Source organism: Hylobates moloch, unplaced genomic scaffold (genome assembly GCF_009828535.3).
Source record: "Hylobates moloch isolate HMO894 unplaced genomic scaffold, HMol_V3 SCAFFOLD_730, whole genome shotgun sequence".
NCBI lineage: Eukaryota > Metazoa > Chordata > Mammalia > Primates > Hylobatidae > Hylobates > Hylobates moloch.
In genome coordinates, this window is record NW_026653005.1 from 818 (window position 1) to 18,247 (window position 17,430).

Genomic DNA, 17,430 nt, shown 5'->3' on the forward strand with positions numbered 1-17,430 from the left:
CATGGCAAACAAGAGCATTGTGTAATTCTGTATCTCTTTTCTATTAGAACATTATTGAGACAACTGGCAAAACATGAACAAGGTCTGACCATTAGTTGGGAGAAATGCGTCAATATTAACTTCCTGGTTGCACAGTTTTTCATGTAGGAAAATGTCTTTGTCTTTCAGAAATACACAGTAGAGGCCGGGCATGGTGGCTCACGCCTGTAATCCCAGCACTTTGGGAGGCCGAGGCAGGTGGATCACGAGGTCTGGAGTTTGAGACCAGCCTGGCCAACATGATGAAACCCCCATCTCTACTAAACATACAAAAAATGAGCCGGGCATGGTGGCACGTGCCTGTAGTCCCAGCTACTTGGGAGGCTGAGGCAGGAGAACTGCTTGAACCCTGGAGGCGGAGGTTGCAGTGAGCCCAGATCGCGCCACTGCACTGCACTCCAGCCTGGTGACAGAGCAAGACTCCGTCTAAAAAAAAAAAAAAAAGAAAGAAATACACAGTAGACCCCATCTGCACAAAAAATACAAAAATTAGCCAGGCATGGTGGTGCACACTGGAAGCTGAGGCAGGAGGATTACTTGGGCCCAGGAGATCGAGGCTGTAGTGAGGCTATAACTGCACCATTGCACTCCAGCTGGGCAACAGAGCAAGTCCCTGTCAAGACAGAGAGAGAGAGAAGAAAAAGGAGAGAGAGAAAGAAGGGAAGGAAGGAAGGAAGGAAGAAGAGAGAGAGAGATGAAAGAAAGAAAGAAAGAAAGAGAAAGAAAGAAAGAAAAAGATAGAAAGGAAGGAAGAAAGAAAGAAAGAATGAAGGAAGGAAAGAGAAAGAAAGAAAAGAAAGAGAGAGAGAGAGAAAGAAAGAGAAAGAAAAGGAACACATGAAAGGATGTGCTAACTGAATCCAGCAGCATATCAAAAAGATAATCCACCATGATCAAGTGGGTTTCATACCAAGAATGCAGGATGATTTAACATCCACAAGTCAATAAATGTGATACACCACATAAAGAAAATTGAAAACAAAATCACATGATCATCTCAATAGATGCAGAAAAAGCATTTGACAAAATCCAGCATCCCTTTATTATTAAAACCCTCCGCAAAATTGGCATAGAAGGGACATACCTTAAGGAAATAAAAGCCACCTATGAAAAATCCACAGCTAACATTATACTGAATGGGGAAAAGTTGAAAGCATTCCCCCTGAGAACGGGAATAAGACAAGGATGCCGACATTCACCACTTCTATTCAACATAATATTGGAAGTTCTAGCCAGAACAATCAGACAAGAGAAGGAAATAAAGGGCCTCCAAATCAGTAAAGAGGAAGTCAAACTGTTGCTGTTCACCGAAGATATGATAGTATACCAAGAAAACCCTAAAGGCTCATCCAAAAAGCTCCTAGAACTGGTTAATGAATTCAGCAAAGTTTCAGGATACAAAATTAATGTATACAAATCAGTAGTTCTGCTATACACCAACAGTGACCAAGCTGAGAAAAAAAGTCAAGAACGCAACCCCTTTTATAATAGCTGCAAAATACAATAAAATACTTAGAAATATGCCTAAACAAAGAGGTGAATGACCTCTATAAGGAAAACTACAAAACACTGCTGAAAGAAATTCTAAACGATACAAACAAATGGAAATATGTCCCATGCTCATGGATGGGTAGAATCAATATTGTAAAAATGACCATACTTCCAAAATCAATCTACAAATTCAATGCAATTCCCATGAAAATACCATCATCATTCTTCACAGAACTAGAAAAAATAATCCTAAAATTCATATGGAACCAAAAAAGAGTCTGCATAGGCAAAGCAAGACAAAGCAAAAAGAACAAATCTGGAGGCATCACATTACCCAACTTCAAACTATACTGTAAGACCAGTCACCAAAACAGCATGGTACTAGTATAAAAATGGGGATATAGACCAACGGAACACAATAGAGAACTTAGAAATAAAGCCAAACGCTTACCCAACTGATCTTTGACAAAGTGAACAAAAGCAACAAGTGGGGAAAGGTCACCCTAGTCAACAAATGGTGCTGGGATAACTGGCAAGCCACACGTAGAGAATGAAACTGAATCCTCTTCTCTCACCTTATACAAAAATCAACTCAAGATGGATCAAAGGCTTAATTAAATCTAAGACTTGAAACCATAAAAATCCTAGAAGATAGCATTGGAAAAACTCTTCTAGACATTGGCTTAGCCAAAGACTTCATAACAAGAACCCAAAAGCAAATGCAAATAAATAAATAAATAAAGATAAATGCATGGTACTTAATTACTTACTTAAACTGAAAAGCTTCTGCACAGCAAAAGAAATAACGAGCAGAATAAACAGAACATCCACAGAGTGGGAGAAAATCTTTGCAATCTATACTTCTGTTGAAGGACTAATACCCAGAATCTACGAGGAACTCAAACAAATCAGCAAGAAAAAAAACAAACAATGCCATCAAAAATTGGGCTAAGAACATGAATAGACAACTCTTGAAAGAAGATATAAAGATGGCCAAGAAACATATGAAAAAGTGCTCAACATCACTAATGACCAGGGAAATGCAAATCAAACCCACAATGCGACATCACCTCACTCCTGCAAGAACGGCCATGATCAAAAAACCAAAAAATAATAGATGTTCACGAGGATGTGGTGAAAAGGAACACTTTTACACTGTTGGTGGGAATGTGAACTAGTAAAACTGCTGTGGAAAACAGTATGGAGATTCCTTAAAGAACTAAAAGTAAATCTACCATTTGATCCAGCAATTCCACTCCTGAGTATCTACCCAGAGGAAAATAAGTCATTATATGAAAAAGATACTTGCACGTACATGTCTAGAGCAGCACAATTTGTAACTGCAAAAATATGGAACAAGCCCAAATGCCCACCAATCTATGAGTGGGTAAAGAAAATGTGGCATATATGTAACATGGAATACCATACAGACATAAAAAATGAAATAATGGCATTTGCAGCAACCTGGATGAAATTGGAGACTATTATTCTAAGTGAAGTAAGTCAGGAATGGAAAAGTAAACATCGCATGTTCTCACTCATAAGTGGGAGCTAAGCTATGAGGACGCAAAGGCCTAAGAATGACACAATGCACTTTGGGGATTCAGGGGAAAGGGTGGAAGGTGAGTGAAGGATAAAAGAGTACACACTGGGTACAGTGTACACTGCTCAGGTGATGGGTGCACCAAAATCTCAGAAATCACCATGAAAGAACTTATTTATATATCAAAATAAACAAATAAATAAATTTTTTAACCAGAAAAACATTATATCATATTCCCCTTAAAAATATTGTATTTCCTTTAATTGGTTGGTCACATCACTAGAGCATGTTTGGAACTTTCTATTCTACATATGTATATACTATAAAAAAGCCTGAAATAGATGCCAAAAAGAGTTATAATACAAAAATACATACATATTTCCACAATTTAGAATACACTTATCAGTTTCAGTAAATGCATAACCTATATCACTGCACTTATGGCTAAACACTGGTAACCCAGCCGGGTGTAGAGCATTTTTGTGTTTTTCAGAATGTATTACAAATTATTATTTTTTAAAAAAGAGCTACATTTTAAGTGTGTGCAGATGTGAATTTTGGCTTACAGAACTGTTTTTAATATTCATCTATGGTATTTTCTTGGCAAAGAAAATCAACATTTGTTCCCACTGCATGACTTTAATAGACAGATCAGTAGACATCTTAGGAATACTCTAAGGAAGCAACCCCAGGTTATGGAAAATATCTCATAAAACATTGGCATCTTTGAGTCTTATTTATGACAATTGTATACGTTATTGTACATTTCATATTAGTACTGAATGAGGAATTCTAACAGATTTTTAAATGAACTTCTAAAGATTTACAAACTTAAGCCTGTATTTCTATAAATTATTGTGATTCTAAAGAAATACTAGCATTTTTAAAAGAAATTGACAGGTTGAGTTCAAAAGTCATGTGGAAACCCAAAGGGTTCAATAGTGTCAAAATAACTCTCAAAAAGAAGAGCAAAGCTGTAGGACTAACATTACCCTATTTAAAGACTTATTATAAAGCAACACTGTATGGCATTAATATAAAAAAGCAAATAGGTCAATAAAATTGGGTAGGAAATCAAGAAATAGATCCACCCACAAGTGAACAATTGATTTTTGACAAAAGGTGAAAAGTCAATTCAGTGGAGAAAAGATAATCTTTTCAACAAACGGTATTGGAACATTTGGGTATCTGTTTGCAAAAAATGACCCTCAATCCAAAAAAAACCCCCAAAATTCAAAATGTAATATAGAACTACATGTAAAACCTAAAACTCTGAAAGACAACACAGAAAATCATGGTCACCTTAACAAAAATATCTTAGAAATTACACCAAAAGCATGATCCACAAAAGAAAACATTGATAAACTGGACTTTAACAAAAATAAAAATGTCTGCTCTTTAATAAACACTGTAAAGAGAATGGGGAGGTAAGTCATAGACTGAGAGAAAATATTTGCAAATCATTTATCTGATGAAGGACTTGTATCCATAATGTAGAATAAATTCTCAATTTTAATAATAAAAATAATCTAATAACAGATTTGAACAAATACTTCACCAAAAAAGATACATGAGCAGCAAATAAGCATTTGAAAAGATGTTCAATGCCATTAGTCATTAGGGAAACACAAATTAAAACAATGATGAGATACTACCACACACTAAAGTGGCCAAAATTAAAATGACTAACCATACCAAGTGTTGTCAAGAATGTGGAGCACCTGGAACTCTCATACACTGCTGGTGTAAAACGGTGTCACCACTTTGGACAAAAGATTGGCAGTTTCTTAAAATGTTAAATATCTATCTAGTACATGACCCAGCTGTTCTATAGCTAGGTATTTTCCCATAAGAAATGAAAGAGCATGTCTATACATGGCTTGTACCTAAATGATCATAGCACCATTACTTGGAATAGCCAAAGACTGGAACCCAAATATGCATCAACAGGTGAGGATGAACAAATTAGTATGTCCATACACTGAGATAGCCTCAGAAATAAAAGGAATCAATGATTGATACACTTAAAAAATGGATAAATCCCAAAATAACTACGAACTTTGATCCCCCCAAAATTAACCAAAAATATATTATAAAAGAGCCAAAGAATACATACTGTAAAATATCATTTATGTATAATATTGAGCCTGGAAATGAATCTACAGTGACAGAAAGCTGATAAATGATTGCCTGAGGGATGGGGGAGGTGGGAGGAAGCAGGAGAGAAAAAAACTAGAAACAGGAACAAGGCAACTTTTGGGAGTGATGAATGGTCACTATCTTCAGGATTATGATAGTTTCATGGGAATATACATATGCCAAACTTATCAAATTCTACACTATAAATAAGTTTATCAAATGTTAATTCCACCCCAATAAAGTAGTTTTTTGTTTGTTTGTTTTGTTTTGTTTTGTTTTGTTTTTGAGAAGGAGTCTCGCTCTGTCGCCCAGGCTGGAGTGTAGTGGCACGATCTCGGCTCACTGCAACCTCTGCCTCCCCAGTTCACGCCATTCTCCTGCCTCAGCCTCCAGAGTAGCTGGGATTACAGGCACCTGTCACCAAGCCCGGCTAATTTTTTGTATTTTTAGTAGAGATAGGGTTTCACCGCGTTAGCCAGCATCGTTTGGATCTCCTGACCTCGGGATTAGCCCGCCTCGGCCTCCCAAAGTGCTGGGATTACAGGCGTGAGCCACCGCACCCGGTCTAAAGTAGTTATTAAGGTAAAAAAAAAAAATCTTAAGTTCCTCATCCCTTTGAACAAATGCCTAAGGAAAAATGAATATGAAGATGGGAATAACAGCAGCAATCAGAAATACAAATTTAAATCCTTTTCTGATTCCATGTGAATAGCATATAGATCTAAAATAATGGAACTTACCTTTTCTCTCACATACAGAGACCGTAATGCTATTATGTGACTCGACGAGATGGTGGAGTTTTACAGATTGCTGAAAAAGAAGGAAAAATGGAAAAGTCTTATCTATCTGAGTATAGTTTCTAGGTATTATTAAGGTGCTAGGCTTCTTTAAAGATAGAGCAGTGTCTTACTGCCAGTTGAATGGAATGTACTGGCTAAAAACAAAGGACTAAGTACTCATTATTTAATTGAAAAAGCATCCAACTCCTAGTGCTCTTCATCCAGCAATAAGTATGTTTTCTTCAGCAGAAAGGAATTTCCCAGCATGCTCTTTCCACTCAGAAGAGTCTTTGACACTGAATTCCAGCCTGGGCGGCAGAGCAAGACTCTGTCTCAAAATAAATAAATAAGTAAGGAGTATGGTGGTTCCTGCTACTTCCTCATAATATTTGTTGTTCTAATACATGAAATATATGGGATATTGAGAGTGAATCAGTAACAGAAACAAACAAAAAACACAATTATATTTTATTCCACATTATTGGGAAACTATTGTGTAAAAGACCTCCTACTTGATTCTGGGGGTTAAAAGTCCCAATCATTTAGTGTGTTCATTTTCTCGTCCTGATTTTGTCATTTAAGATACTTCCTAAATTCCCTAGGTTCAAATTATTTGCAAATCTGATAAATATGTTCTAAAAATGATTAACAGAATAAGTCAATGTCAAAAAGACAGGGTGTTCTGCTTTTGAGTAACTCATTCTTTTACCCATTTGTGCATTAATCAACAAACATTTATGAGCAAACTTTAATATTTCAGGAATAGAATGAACAAAAGAGATACAGTTCTTAACACCAAGAAATTTACAGCCTACTGAGAAAAATAGGTTATAATCAAGTAACTACATATATAAATGTATAATGACCATCAGGAATAAGAAGAAAAAATAAAGTACTTTTGGATCATATATAGCAAAGGGAATCAATCAGGAGAAATTGCCCCTGAAGAAGTAACATTGAACCTAAGATCTGAGTAGGAGTTATTTAGTCAAGGGGTAAGGGCAAATCATGAAGAGGAAAAAAAAAATGGACAATTTCAGATGACATATCGAAGTGTTCTGAGGTTAGAAAAAAAGAGTATGTTTCAGGAAACAAAAAGACTAGTGCATCTGGAAGGCAGAAAGCAAGGGAGATGCTGGGTCAATTAAGGCAGGAGAAATAAGTCAAAGCAGCAGTTACCCGTACAGGTGGAGCAGCAGTCCTTAGAGAGGGGCCTGAGGATTCCTGGGGGTTTTCAGGAATGTCCCACAGGGGCTGAGCAGGTATACTCTTTTCATAATAGCACTAAGATGTTAATTGCCTTTTAGAATCTTATTCTCGCACAATTGTACAGTGGAGATGTCCAGAGGCCGAGTGGTGTTTAATATCACAATAGACTAAATGCAGAAGCAGTTATGAAAATCCAATTGTCGGAAATAAAAAAATATGATTATCAAAGTATTAAAATCAATTGATACAGAAATTTTTTAAAAGACTGCCACAGTCTGAATGTGACCCAAAATTCGTATGTTGAAATCCTAGCCCCCGAGATGATGATATTAGGAGAAGGGGCCTTTGAGAGGTGATTAGGTCATGAATAATTTTAGTGCCCTTATAGAAGAGGCCCAGGAGAGATGCCTTGTCTCTTTCACCATGTGAGGGTGCAATAGGAAGGTGCCATCTCTGAACCAGGAAGAGACACCTCACCAGACACTGAATCTGCTGGTGTCTTGATCTTGAACTTTCCAGCCTCCTTAACTAAAGAAATAAATTCTGTTGCTTATAAGCCAAAAAAAAAAGAAAATCCAATTGTCTTCTATTAAACCAAACATAAAAGAGATTGCAAAAATGTAAAATAATGCCATTCTCCTGCTAAATTATTTTTATTTCAGAAAATACAGTTGTCTTTAAATATATATGTATATATAAATGTTATTATTATTTTAAATTAATAAATATTTTATGATTCTGAGTTTTAATTCTTAATTTGGTAAATACCAAATGTTTAAAAGATTAAAAACTCTTAGAGATTCTCAGTGATTTTTTAAGAATTTAAAGAGCTCTAGAAACTAAAAAGTTTGTGAACCTCGAGGTAAAGCTTTAAAGTCTGTGATGAGATTTAGAAGTTTATTGTAAGAGCAATGGGAATATTTTGAAGCATTTGAGTGATAAAAGCATGTAAATAACCATATTCTGCAAGAATGATGTATGGAAGCCAGATGGGAGGTGATTGCAAGGTAGAAAATTATGCTAACTTGAACCATAATAGAGGTAGGGTGGAAAAAAGTGAAGGATGCCAAGGGATATTTAGGAAGGAAAAATCAAAGGACTTTCTGTGTAGTTGAAGGGGAAGAAGAAAGAAAGTTTCAAGGTTGGCAACCAGATTTCTGGCTTGTGCAACGGAATGGTCAGTAGTATGCGCTACCAAATCAGATAAACCTAAGTGTAGATTTGAGGAGAAGAGTTCTTGAGTTTTACGTCAAAAGTGTTGAATTTAAGGTAATTTTTTGATATTAAGGTGGAGATATCAAATAGGTTGTTGAAGCTATGAGTCTGGAACTGGAAAGAGATATCTGGATTTGAGATACATATACAAATTTGAAAGTTATTAGCATATGCCTTTAGAAGTCATTGGCATGTACAGCTATAAAAATAATGAAGAATCTTTTATGTACTTACATGAAAAGATCCTCAAGATATATTAATAGTAATTTTTTAAATAGCAAGTTAGAAAATAATGTAATTATGCTACCACTTACATAAGAAAAAAAGAAAATATATATATTTGCTTCGTTTGCCTAACAACTTCTTTGGAAGATTACACAAGAAACTAATGTAAGCAGTTGGCCAAGTGGAGTGGGAGAAAAAAAATGGAGCCTTTACATCATATGCATTTTCATGTTGTTTTGACTTTGGAACACTCATTTCTTAAAAGTGAGATAGAGTAGGATGAGCTATCAAAAGAGAATGGAAAAGAGCAACTGGAGAGGATGGAGAGTGTGCTGTCACTGAAGCCAAGGAAAAGAGTTCTTCAGAAAGAATGGAGCAGTTAACTGTGTCAAATCCAACTGAGAGGTTTAGCGAAATCTGTACTGGGGAAAAAAACATATCCACTGCATCGGGACTACAGCATTAGCAAGCAAAACACCAAGAACCCAACAAAAATTAATAAAGGACACAGAGTTCACACTCAAAGAAATGCAAATGGCTTAAAGTGTGAAGAAATGCTCAACTCGTATGGAAAACATGTAATTAGAGTTACTGAATTCTATTTTCACTTACATTGGCAGAGCTAAGAAAAACACTTATCTACTGTTGTAAGGAATGTAAATTGGCATTACTTTCTTATATACAGAGAGAGACGAGGTCTCACTATGTTGCTCAGGCTGGTCTTCAACTGCTAGGTCTAAGCTATCCTGCCACTTCAGCCTCCCAAAATTCTGGGATTACAGGTGTGAGCTTCCACACCCGGCCAGTATTACTTTTTAAAGAGACATTTTGACGACATGTATTAAATAGTGTACCTAGCTTATGACTAAGTAATTTCAATTGCAGAAATTTTCTATCTCTATATCAATACAGATATTTATACACATATATACTTGTTATATACATATGTATACATATGTAAGATGTGTGCATATGTATATGTGTATACAAATGCATGAAAAGATATATGTGCAAGGATGTTCTTGCAGCATTGTCTTAGTAGCAAAAGACTAGAAACAACCAAATACATATCAATATTGGACTGGTTAAAAATTACGGTATATCTAGAGAAAATGTATTTGTGCAGATGCAGAATGATATTTAGGATATAATAGGTAAGAAATTCAATTGGAGGCTGGGCACGGTGGCTCATGCCTGTAATCCCAGCACTTTGGGAGGCTGAGGCGGGTGGATCACTGGAGGTCAGGAGATCGACACCATCCAGACCAACATGGTGAAACCCTGTCTCAACTAAAAATACAAAAATTAGCCAGGCATGGTGGCAGGCGCCTGTAATCCCAGCTACTCAGGCGGCTGAGGCAGGAGAATTGCTTGAACCTAGGAGGCAGAGGTTGCAGTGAGCCAAGATCACACCATTGCACTCCAGCCTGGGTGACAAAAGCAAAACTCCGTCTCAAATAAATAAATAAAATTCAAGTGCAGAACCGTGTACATAGAATATATTCATTCTGTTAAACAAATTAATGCATATGCATTTAATATAACTAAAAGTATACAGAAAATATGGTCCTAGTGGATGTATCTTGAAAGAGGACCTGAACACTGGGAAGTTTTCCCAACGGGAGGGAGCCTTAATTTTTATTCAGACTCTTTTGTTCTGTTTGAATTGTATTTTTATCATAGCCACATATTGCCCTTTCCGTTAAGGAAAAAAAACAGCTAATTTTAAAAGAACTTTCTAAATTTTAAAATGATCTATGGGCTTTGGGATCACAGTGGCAACCTTAACAAGATTTGTTTAAATGGAGTCATGAGGGAGGACGGCATGTTGGCATGACTGAAAAGTAAGAGGAAGATGAGTAAGTAATGATAACAGACACAAAGACTCTAGAAGTTTTACTGTGAATGGAAGAAGAGTGATATAGTAGTAGCTGAAGGCAGAAGCACGGTCAAGAGAAGAAATTGTTTTGTTTGAGTTTTGTTTTTAAGTTGGGAGAACTTGAGAATGTTAAATGTTGATGGGAAGGCTCTTGAGGAGAGAAGAGAGGAGTCATTCATGGACTGCATAAGCACCCCAAGAAGGTGGGAGAGGATGGTCTCTCAGGTACCGGCAGAGAGCACTTCCTTCACTGGAATGAGAGGTCAGGGAAGGATGGGGCCGCAGAGATGAGTCATTTGGCACTCGGAAAGTGGGGAGTTGGGCACTTTTCTGTCTTATGGCTTCCATCTTTTTTTGTGAAATAGTGATATCTGCTGAATTAAAGAAAGAGGGGAATATGAGAAGATGGGCATCTCCAATACCAGAAGACAGAGATGGCTTGAAATCTTAATTTCAGAGAATGGGAGATCACCTTGATTAGAGATGAACAGAAGCCTTGTCCAGATGAGGTTGGCATTCACGGATTTATAGTGCAACCAACCAATCTGTTCTATGTAATTTTTTTCCAACGGTATCTAGAAACCTGGTGTAGCCATAAAGAAAGCCAGGAGTTGGACTGGGGCCCTGGCAAATGAGTACCAGCCAAACACAAATGGCAAAGGAGTTCATCTTACATAGACTCCTCCCCCTTCCAGCTCTCTTCCACCATCTTCAAGTCCCATCAGTATTCTCTACACACACTTTTTCACATATTCACAATTCATAAACCTTTGGATGTTGTTCTGGCTAATGAGTCTTGAGTAAATTAAAGAGAGAGGAAACATCACTTCCAAGGTTAAGGATTGGGATGGGAGGAAAGGGAAAGGACTAAATTGTTGAACACTGGTTACTGGGCTAGATATTTACAAACTTCGTCTCATTTACTATGGAGTAGGAAGAGATTATTTCCTGATTCTCCTTTCTAACAAATTTTTAATAAAGTCACTATCCTTCCCTTTCTGAAACCATAGAATTTAATAGAAAAACTCACCTCTCTGAGATCATATACTGTCAAAGATATGGAAATTATAGACATGATTATGATGGCAAAAGCATATTCCTTATAGTCTTCATTAAACCACAGACAGACACTGAAGAGTTGAAATATATAAAATGGATTTAGAACCTGTTGGCAGACATAAAAACAGGAAGACAAGGGAGATCTTTAGGCTTCACACTTAGCTCTTTATTGTTTCCATAATCATCTTCATAACATACATCATCCCACACGATATTCTAATTATATTTATTTGGCAGTTGACATGTGCCAGACACTGCTATAAGCAACTTTACTTGAATTTTCTCATTGAATTCCCACAGTTACCTTATTAACCAGAAGTTGTTACTTATCTCCATTTTAATGATAAAGAAACTAAACCTTAGATCTTGAGAAATATGTCCAAAGTCATGCGACCATTATGATTGCCACAGACCCAAGACTTAAACCCAGGCAATCTGACCCCAGAGCACTTACTTTTAATCACTGCTGCATTTTATAATTTACAAAGTAGTGTCTCATGTATTGACATGTTGGCCATCACAATCGTTATTTAAGGAGTAGACGTTGTCATCTCCTGTCTACATTTACTGGCCTTCAGAAAGGTGAAGTATTAGTTCAGGTTTATGAAGTTAAAATACTTTCTAGTCTCTTCTTCTCTATGATCTAAAACCTGCCATATTTGAAGTCGTTAAGGAACTTGATTAATGGGTGAGTTGAAGACTGCATGTTCTCATAAGTAGAGAGCTGTGCTGAAAGCAGTAAGCTGTAATAGAGCATCTAGAACACTGTGCGAGAGAGTAGCTGTTAACTTCAACAGCTTTAATTCTGCTTTGGTCAAAAACATGCTGTGCCTTTACTTAAATTCCCCCTAGTTGGTTTCCCTCTGTCTAAAACAGGAATGGCAAACCTTTCTTCTGGTTAGAAAGGCAGCACACAGAAACATTCCCTATTGGTTTGTTTTACTTTCTTTCATGCTTGACGGCTTGCTGGAAATATTTTAAAAGTATCTTAAGTTTAGTAAGCTTTTTTGAAGGCAAGGAGGAGTGGAGAGAGAGCACAGGGAAGCCAGAGTACAGCTAGAGGGCTATGGTTTGATAATCATCGCTGTAAAGTGAAAAAATGATGAGCTCAGTGATAGGGTCCAAAAGGAAACTTTCATCTTATACCTTGAGATCAGCAGTACTAAGAAGGCTGAATAAATGCGTTTTTTTCTTCCTACAATTTTAGGCACCCAGGAAATTGTATCTGTTACTTAACAAAAGGATTAGCTTAAAAAAAATTGAGTTTCATGAAGTTAAAACAAGTTAAGCAGCATAGTATTAAAAAAGAAAAGAAACATTACATTCATCCAGCCATTAAATGGGAAATAAGTACAACGAGTTTCACACCCTATATTGCATAAGGCAATGTGCAAAAGAACCACTTGAAGAAAAAGAGTAAGCAAGAGATATGAGGATAATATGCTTGGCATACTTTCAAAATACATTCTATAATATAGTTACTTATTAACAAGTAGCACTCCTGATTATTTCACTAGAGCCAAACTTCTTTATTTTCTGTCCAACACCAAGAGAAAATGCTGGAGAAATTACCTCCTTGATGAGCAGTTTCCAAATTGGTGTAACTTCAACATCAATAGTATTAGGCCCACATATTAACCTCCTATAGTAATAGGAGTATTAATACTATAACCTCCTCTAGTAATAGGAGTATTAATACTATAATAATAGTAATAATAGTATTAGGCCCACATATTAACCTCCTATAGAAAGAACTCACAGATCACTCTGTCACAAATAATAAAATTAAAACTGACTCCTCCCCAGAATGAGGTCCCCCCACAATGAGGTCCACTCCACAATGAGGTCCCCCTCACAATGAGGTCCCCCCACAATGAGGTCCCCCCACAATGAGGTCCCCCCACAATGAGGTCCTCCCCAGAATGAGGTCCCCCCTACAATGAGGTCCTCCCCACAATGAGGTCCCACCTACAATGAAGTCCCCCTCACAATAAGCTCCCCCCACAATGAGGTCCCCGCCACAATGAGGTCCTCCCCACAATGAGGTCCCCCTCACAATGAGGTCCCCCCACAATGAGGTCCACTCCACAATGAGGTCCTCCCCAAAATGAGGTCCACCCCACAATGAGGTCCTCCCCACAATGAGGTCCCCCCACAATGAGGTCCTCCCCACAATGAGGTCCCCCCACAATGAGGTCCCCCCACACTGAGGGTAGGCTGTAAATGCACTCTGAATTAGAACTTGCTGCTCAGATGCAGGGGTCCTGAGAGAAGCTTTCCCACTCACCCTAGATGCAAGTAGGGTCAGGAGCTTCTGAGGATGGACTCCTGTTTGGTAGAAAGCTGCCTGGAGCCACAGCTGTAACCCCTCTTGGTACTCCGGCCTTAGGAAAATGGACTTGGGAGGAACCCGGGGGGGAGCTGCTGAGGAGAGCTTCTCCCGTGACCCCCCTGTGGCCCCCTGTGACCCTGTGACCCCTGCACATGAGCAGTGGTTTTCCTTCTCCTGCTGGTGGTGCCAGAGTCCTGGAGACGTGAACCTGCTGGCTCGGGCCCTGGGCATGTGTGCAGGTCCACGTGGGAGTGAGCCTGCTTCCCAGAACCAGAGCAGGACTGGGGACCTTGGGGACTGCAGAGGGAACGTTAGGTGGCAGCTCCGCCTCCCCACCGCACAGTACTCTACGGAGCTCACTCCATACCTGGGAGGGGCCCTGTCTCCTGTGTAAGAGGATAAGGCCACCGAGGGGCATCTGGGAAGGACACACAGAATCAGTCACTTCCAGGATGCCACACTGCCCCCCGGAAGCTTCTTGCACCAGGCCTCCAAGCCTCTCTGCTGGCCACAGGGGGATTCCAGGCCCCTGGCCTCTGCAGCCCTTCTCCTGCTGACTTCTGATACTCTGGTCTGCCCTGAAAGGCGTGGAAAGCAGGGGCCTTCACCCACCGGGCCCCACACAGCAGAACCCCACACAGCAGAACCCCACACAGCGGGCCCTCACGCAGCGGGCCCCCACACACCAGAACCCCACACAGCAGAACCCCACACAGCGGGCCCCCACGCAGCGGGCCCCCACACACCAGAACCCCACACAGCAGAACCCCACACAGCAGAACCCCACACAGCGGGCCCCCACACAGCGGGCCCCCACACAGCGGGCCCCCACACACCAGAACCCCACACACCAGAACCCCACACAGTGGGCCCACACACACCAGAACCCCAAGCTCACAGGGCTCAGCCCATGTGTTTTGCCTAAAAGGAACCCGGCAAGGGCCTGAGAGTTGGGGTGAAAGATTGCAGACACCTCCAGGAGAGGCTGGTGCCCTCTGCCCCACTCCTGGCGTGCCGTGGCCAGCCCAGCCCCATTCCTCCGGGCTTTAATCAGCCCCAGTGACTAAGTCTCAGATACTGACAGTTGGTGCAGGGGTGGAGGGTGGATCCGGAGCAGGACAGGTGGCCCAGCCTCTCCCGCACCTCTTGGCCATGTGGCAGAAGGGTGCCGCCTCCTGCCCACCCTGGCCGGGCACCATAGCTGGAATGCCCTGTTCTTAGGCCCCCCGTCGTGGCCTGCGGGACAGGAGTGTCTGCCCTCTGGCGGCTGCCTGGTGTGGGCTGGGGGCCTGGGGGGTTGTGGAGGGCCACCTCTGCCCGTGTAGGGTGTAGTTGGAGCCCCTGAGGTCCTAGGCTTTCCATCCTGGGGTCAGGTGTCCCTTTTCTGCCCTCTCTCCAGGACACCCCCCAGCTGAGATGTGCAGTCACGATCTGTGGACTGGGAGGTGGGAGACCTGTGCTGCAGACCCAAGACTACACCCGGTTTCCCCCAAGAGGAAGGGGCTCTGATGAGATCCTGCCACCCTCCACACGCTTCCCCTGCCCTCTTGACCCGGCTCTCTCCCCCACAGACTGTATCTGGGAAACCCCATGGACCCCCCGACCTGCTGAGTGTGGAACTGAGCACCTCCCGGTGCCCCCAGCATCTAGGAGGGGTGAAAAGTAAGAGCCCCTCTGCTCCCTGGTGTCCCTAACTCATCGGCTGCTCAGGAAGGGGCGCTGTCTTCAAGGCCACCCTGAGCCTGCTGTTCTGGCCCTGGGGACAGTGGGGTCCCTGGCTCCGGCTGGGCGTGGGGTGGAAGACAGGCAGCTGTATCCGCCGAGGTGGGCCTCCTTGGGCTGGGTCTGCAGCAGGCCCGTCCGCCCCGGCGTCCCTCCTGCCTCCTTCCAGGGCCGAGCTCAGATCTTGGCTTTCCTCACTTCCCCCTAATCCTGCTCTCCTGTCCCAAAAGCCAAAACTACCCATGGCTCCAGCTCCGCCTGGAGCCTCCTGCATCTCCCGGTCCTCTGCCTGTCAACCGGACCGCCGTGTTCCTCATCCTGCCGTCTGCGGCCTCCCGTTTGCTGGGGGCTTGTACATTCACTCGCCCCCATTCACTTCTCTCCCTCCGTCTCTACACTGCCCTCTCGTCCGGCCGTCTCCCTCCTTTGTCCTTTGTCCTGCTCCGTCCCTCTCCCCCTGTCCGCATGGCCTTTCTTGCAGGGGAGCCTCCACCTCGCCCACCTCAGCCTGCCTTCTTCACTCAGAGTAAGTGGGGCTGCTTCCCATGCCTTGGCCCCCGCCCCCGCCCCCTCTCTCTCACTCCTCTCCTGGAAGGTACAGAGCCCGGGTTGCTGGGCCGGAGGGGAGGTGGGTGTGTGCTGTGAGCTTCCGTGGCTGCCCTGGCCTAGCATGCCCGCCTCCCCGAGCCTGCCCCCCGGAGCCTGGGCTTCTGGAGCACGAGTGTGGCCCTGGCTTCCGCCTCGGCCTCACTGCCTCCCAGACCTGCCGGCACTGTCTGGGCTTCGTGGCCATTGGTCAGGAGCGCTGTCCTCTCCAAGAATGGTTCCTATAGCCCCTGATGGCAGGAGGCGGCTCCGTGCCCGCACTAGTGGTGTGCCGTGACGGGGGCTTACTAACTGGCCAGGGCGCAGGCGCAGGGCTGCGGGGTCTGGTGCTGACGGAGGCCGTGTCAGGCAGGAGCCAGTGTTGCTTGCTCCAGGTTAGACGGAGGGAGGCGGGGCTCGCCGGTCCACAAAGGGCTGCCAGGCAGAGCAGGTTCCGCCCTTCTGATCCAGTGGCCGGAGGTGCGCTGAGAACCTGGCCGCCGCTGGCTGACCTCAGACCTCGGGGGGAACTGGGAGTGGAGGGTTGTTGGGGGACACTCGGCTTTCTTTCCCACGTGCCACCTCCCCTTGTGCCCCTGACCCTGCCTGATTGCCTTCCTGTCGGGGTCTCCCTTTCCATCGCAGAACCAACCTATGACCCTGCGAGCGAGGACCAAGACCCCCTGTCCAGCGACTTCAAGAGGCCGGGCCTGCGGAAGCCAGGCCTGCCCCGAGGGCTGTGGCTGGCAAAGCCCTCAGCGCGGGTGCCGGGCACCAAGGCCGGCCGAGGCGGCGGGGCTGAGGTCACGCTCATCGACTTCGGTGAGGAGCCCGCGGTCCCGGCCCTACGGCCCTGCGCGCCCTCCCTGGCACAGCTGGCCATGGACGCCTGCTCCCTGTTGGACGAGACCCCACCTGAGAGCCCCACGCGGGCCCTGCCCCGGCCCCTGCACCCCACGCCCGTGGTGGACTGGGGACGCACGCCCGCTGCCGCCCCCGCCCGCCTATGACGACGTGGCCCAGGATGAGGATGACTTCGAGGTCTGCTCCACAACAGCACCCTGGTGGGCGCCGGGGTCCCTGCGGGGCCCAGCCGGGGCCAGACCAACTACGCCTTTGTGCCTGAACAGGCGCGGCTGCCCCCTCCCCTGGAGGACAGCCTGTTCCCCCCGCCCCAGGGTGGGGCCAAGCCCCCTCCCCTGGAGGACAACCT

At 43.1% G+C, this 17,430-nt stretch overlaps 1 protein-coding gene and 1 long non-coding RNA gene across 2 annotated transcripts; one reads left to right on the forward strand and one right to left on the reverse strand.

Moving 5' to 3' along the window:
* Window positions 1-5,574: 5,574 nt before the first annotated feature.
* On the reverse strand, window positions 5,575-13,223 carry LOC131382659 (uncharacterized). Its single transcript, XR_009212217.1, has 3 exons — window positions 13,151-13,223; window positions 11,550-11,684; window positions 5,575-6,022 (listed from the first exon to the last, which is right to left on the reverse strand). It is a non-coding gene; the product is annotated as an uncharacterized LOC131382659 (long non-coding RNA).
* A 748-nt stretch (window positions 13,224-13,971) lies between these two features.
* Window positions 13,972-17,227, forward strand: LOC116464455 (activated CDC42 kinase 1-like). Its single transcript, XM_032147711.2, has 4 exons — window positions 13,972-14,220; window positions 15,482-15,572; window positions 15,652-16,158; window positions 16,863-17,227. The coding sequence occupies exons 1-4, from the start codon at window positions 13,972-13,974 to the stop codon at window positions 17,225-17,227; spliced, it is 1,212 nt and encodes a 403-aa protein (XP_032003602.2).
* Window positions 17,228-17,430: the final 203 nt, after the last annotated feature.

Coding starts and splice junctions, on each gene's coding strand:
- LOC116464455 (XM_032147711.2), top strand. CDS start 13,972: ATGGACTTGGGAGGAACCCGGGGGGGAGCTGCTGAGGAGAGCTTCTCC. Junction 15,573..15,651: donor GCATCTAGGAGGGGTGAAAA/GTAAGAGCCCCT, acceptor GGCCACCCTGAG/CCTGCTGTTCTGGCCCTGGG. Junction 16,159..16,862: donor GCCTGCCTTCTTCACTCAGA/GTAAGTGGGGCT, acceptor TTTCCATCGCAG/AACCAACCTATGACCCTGCG.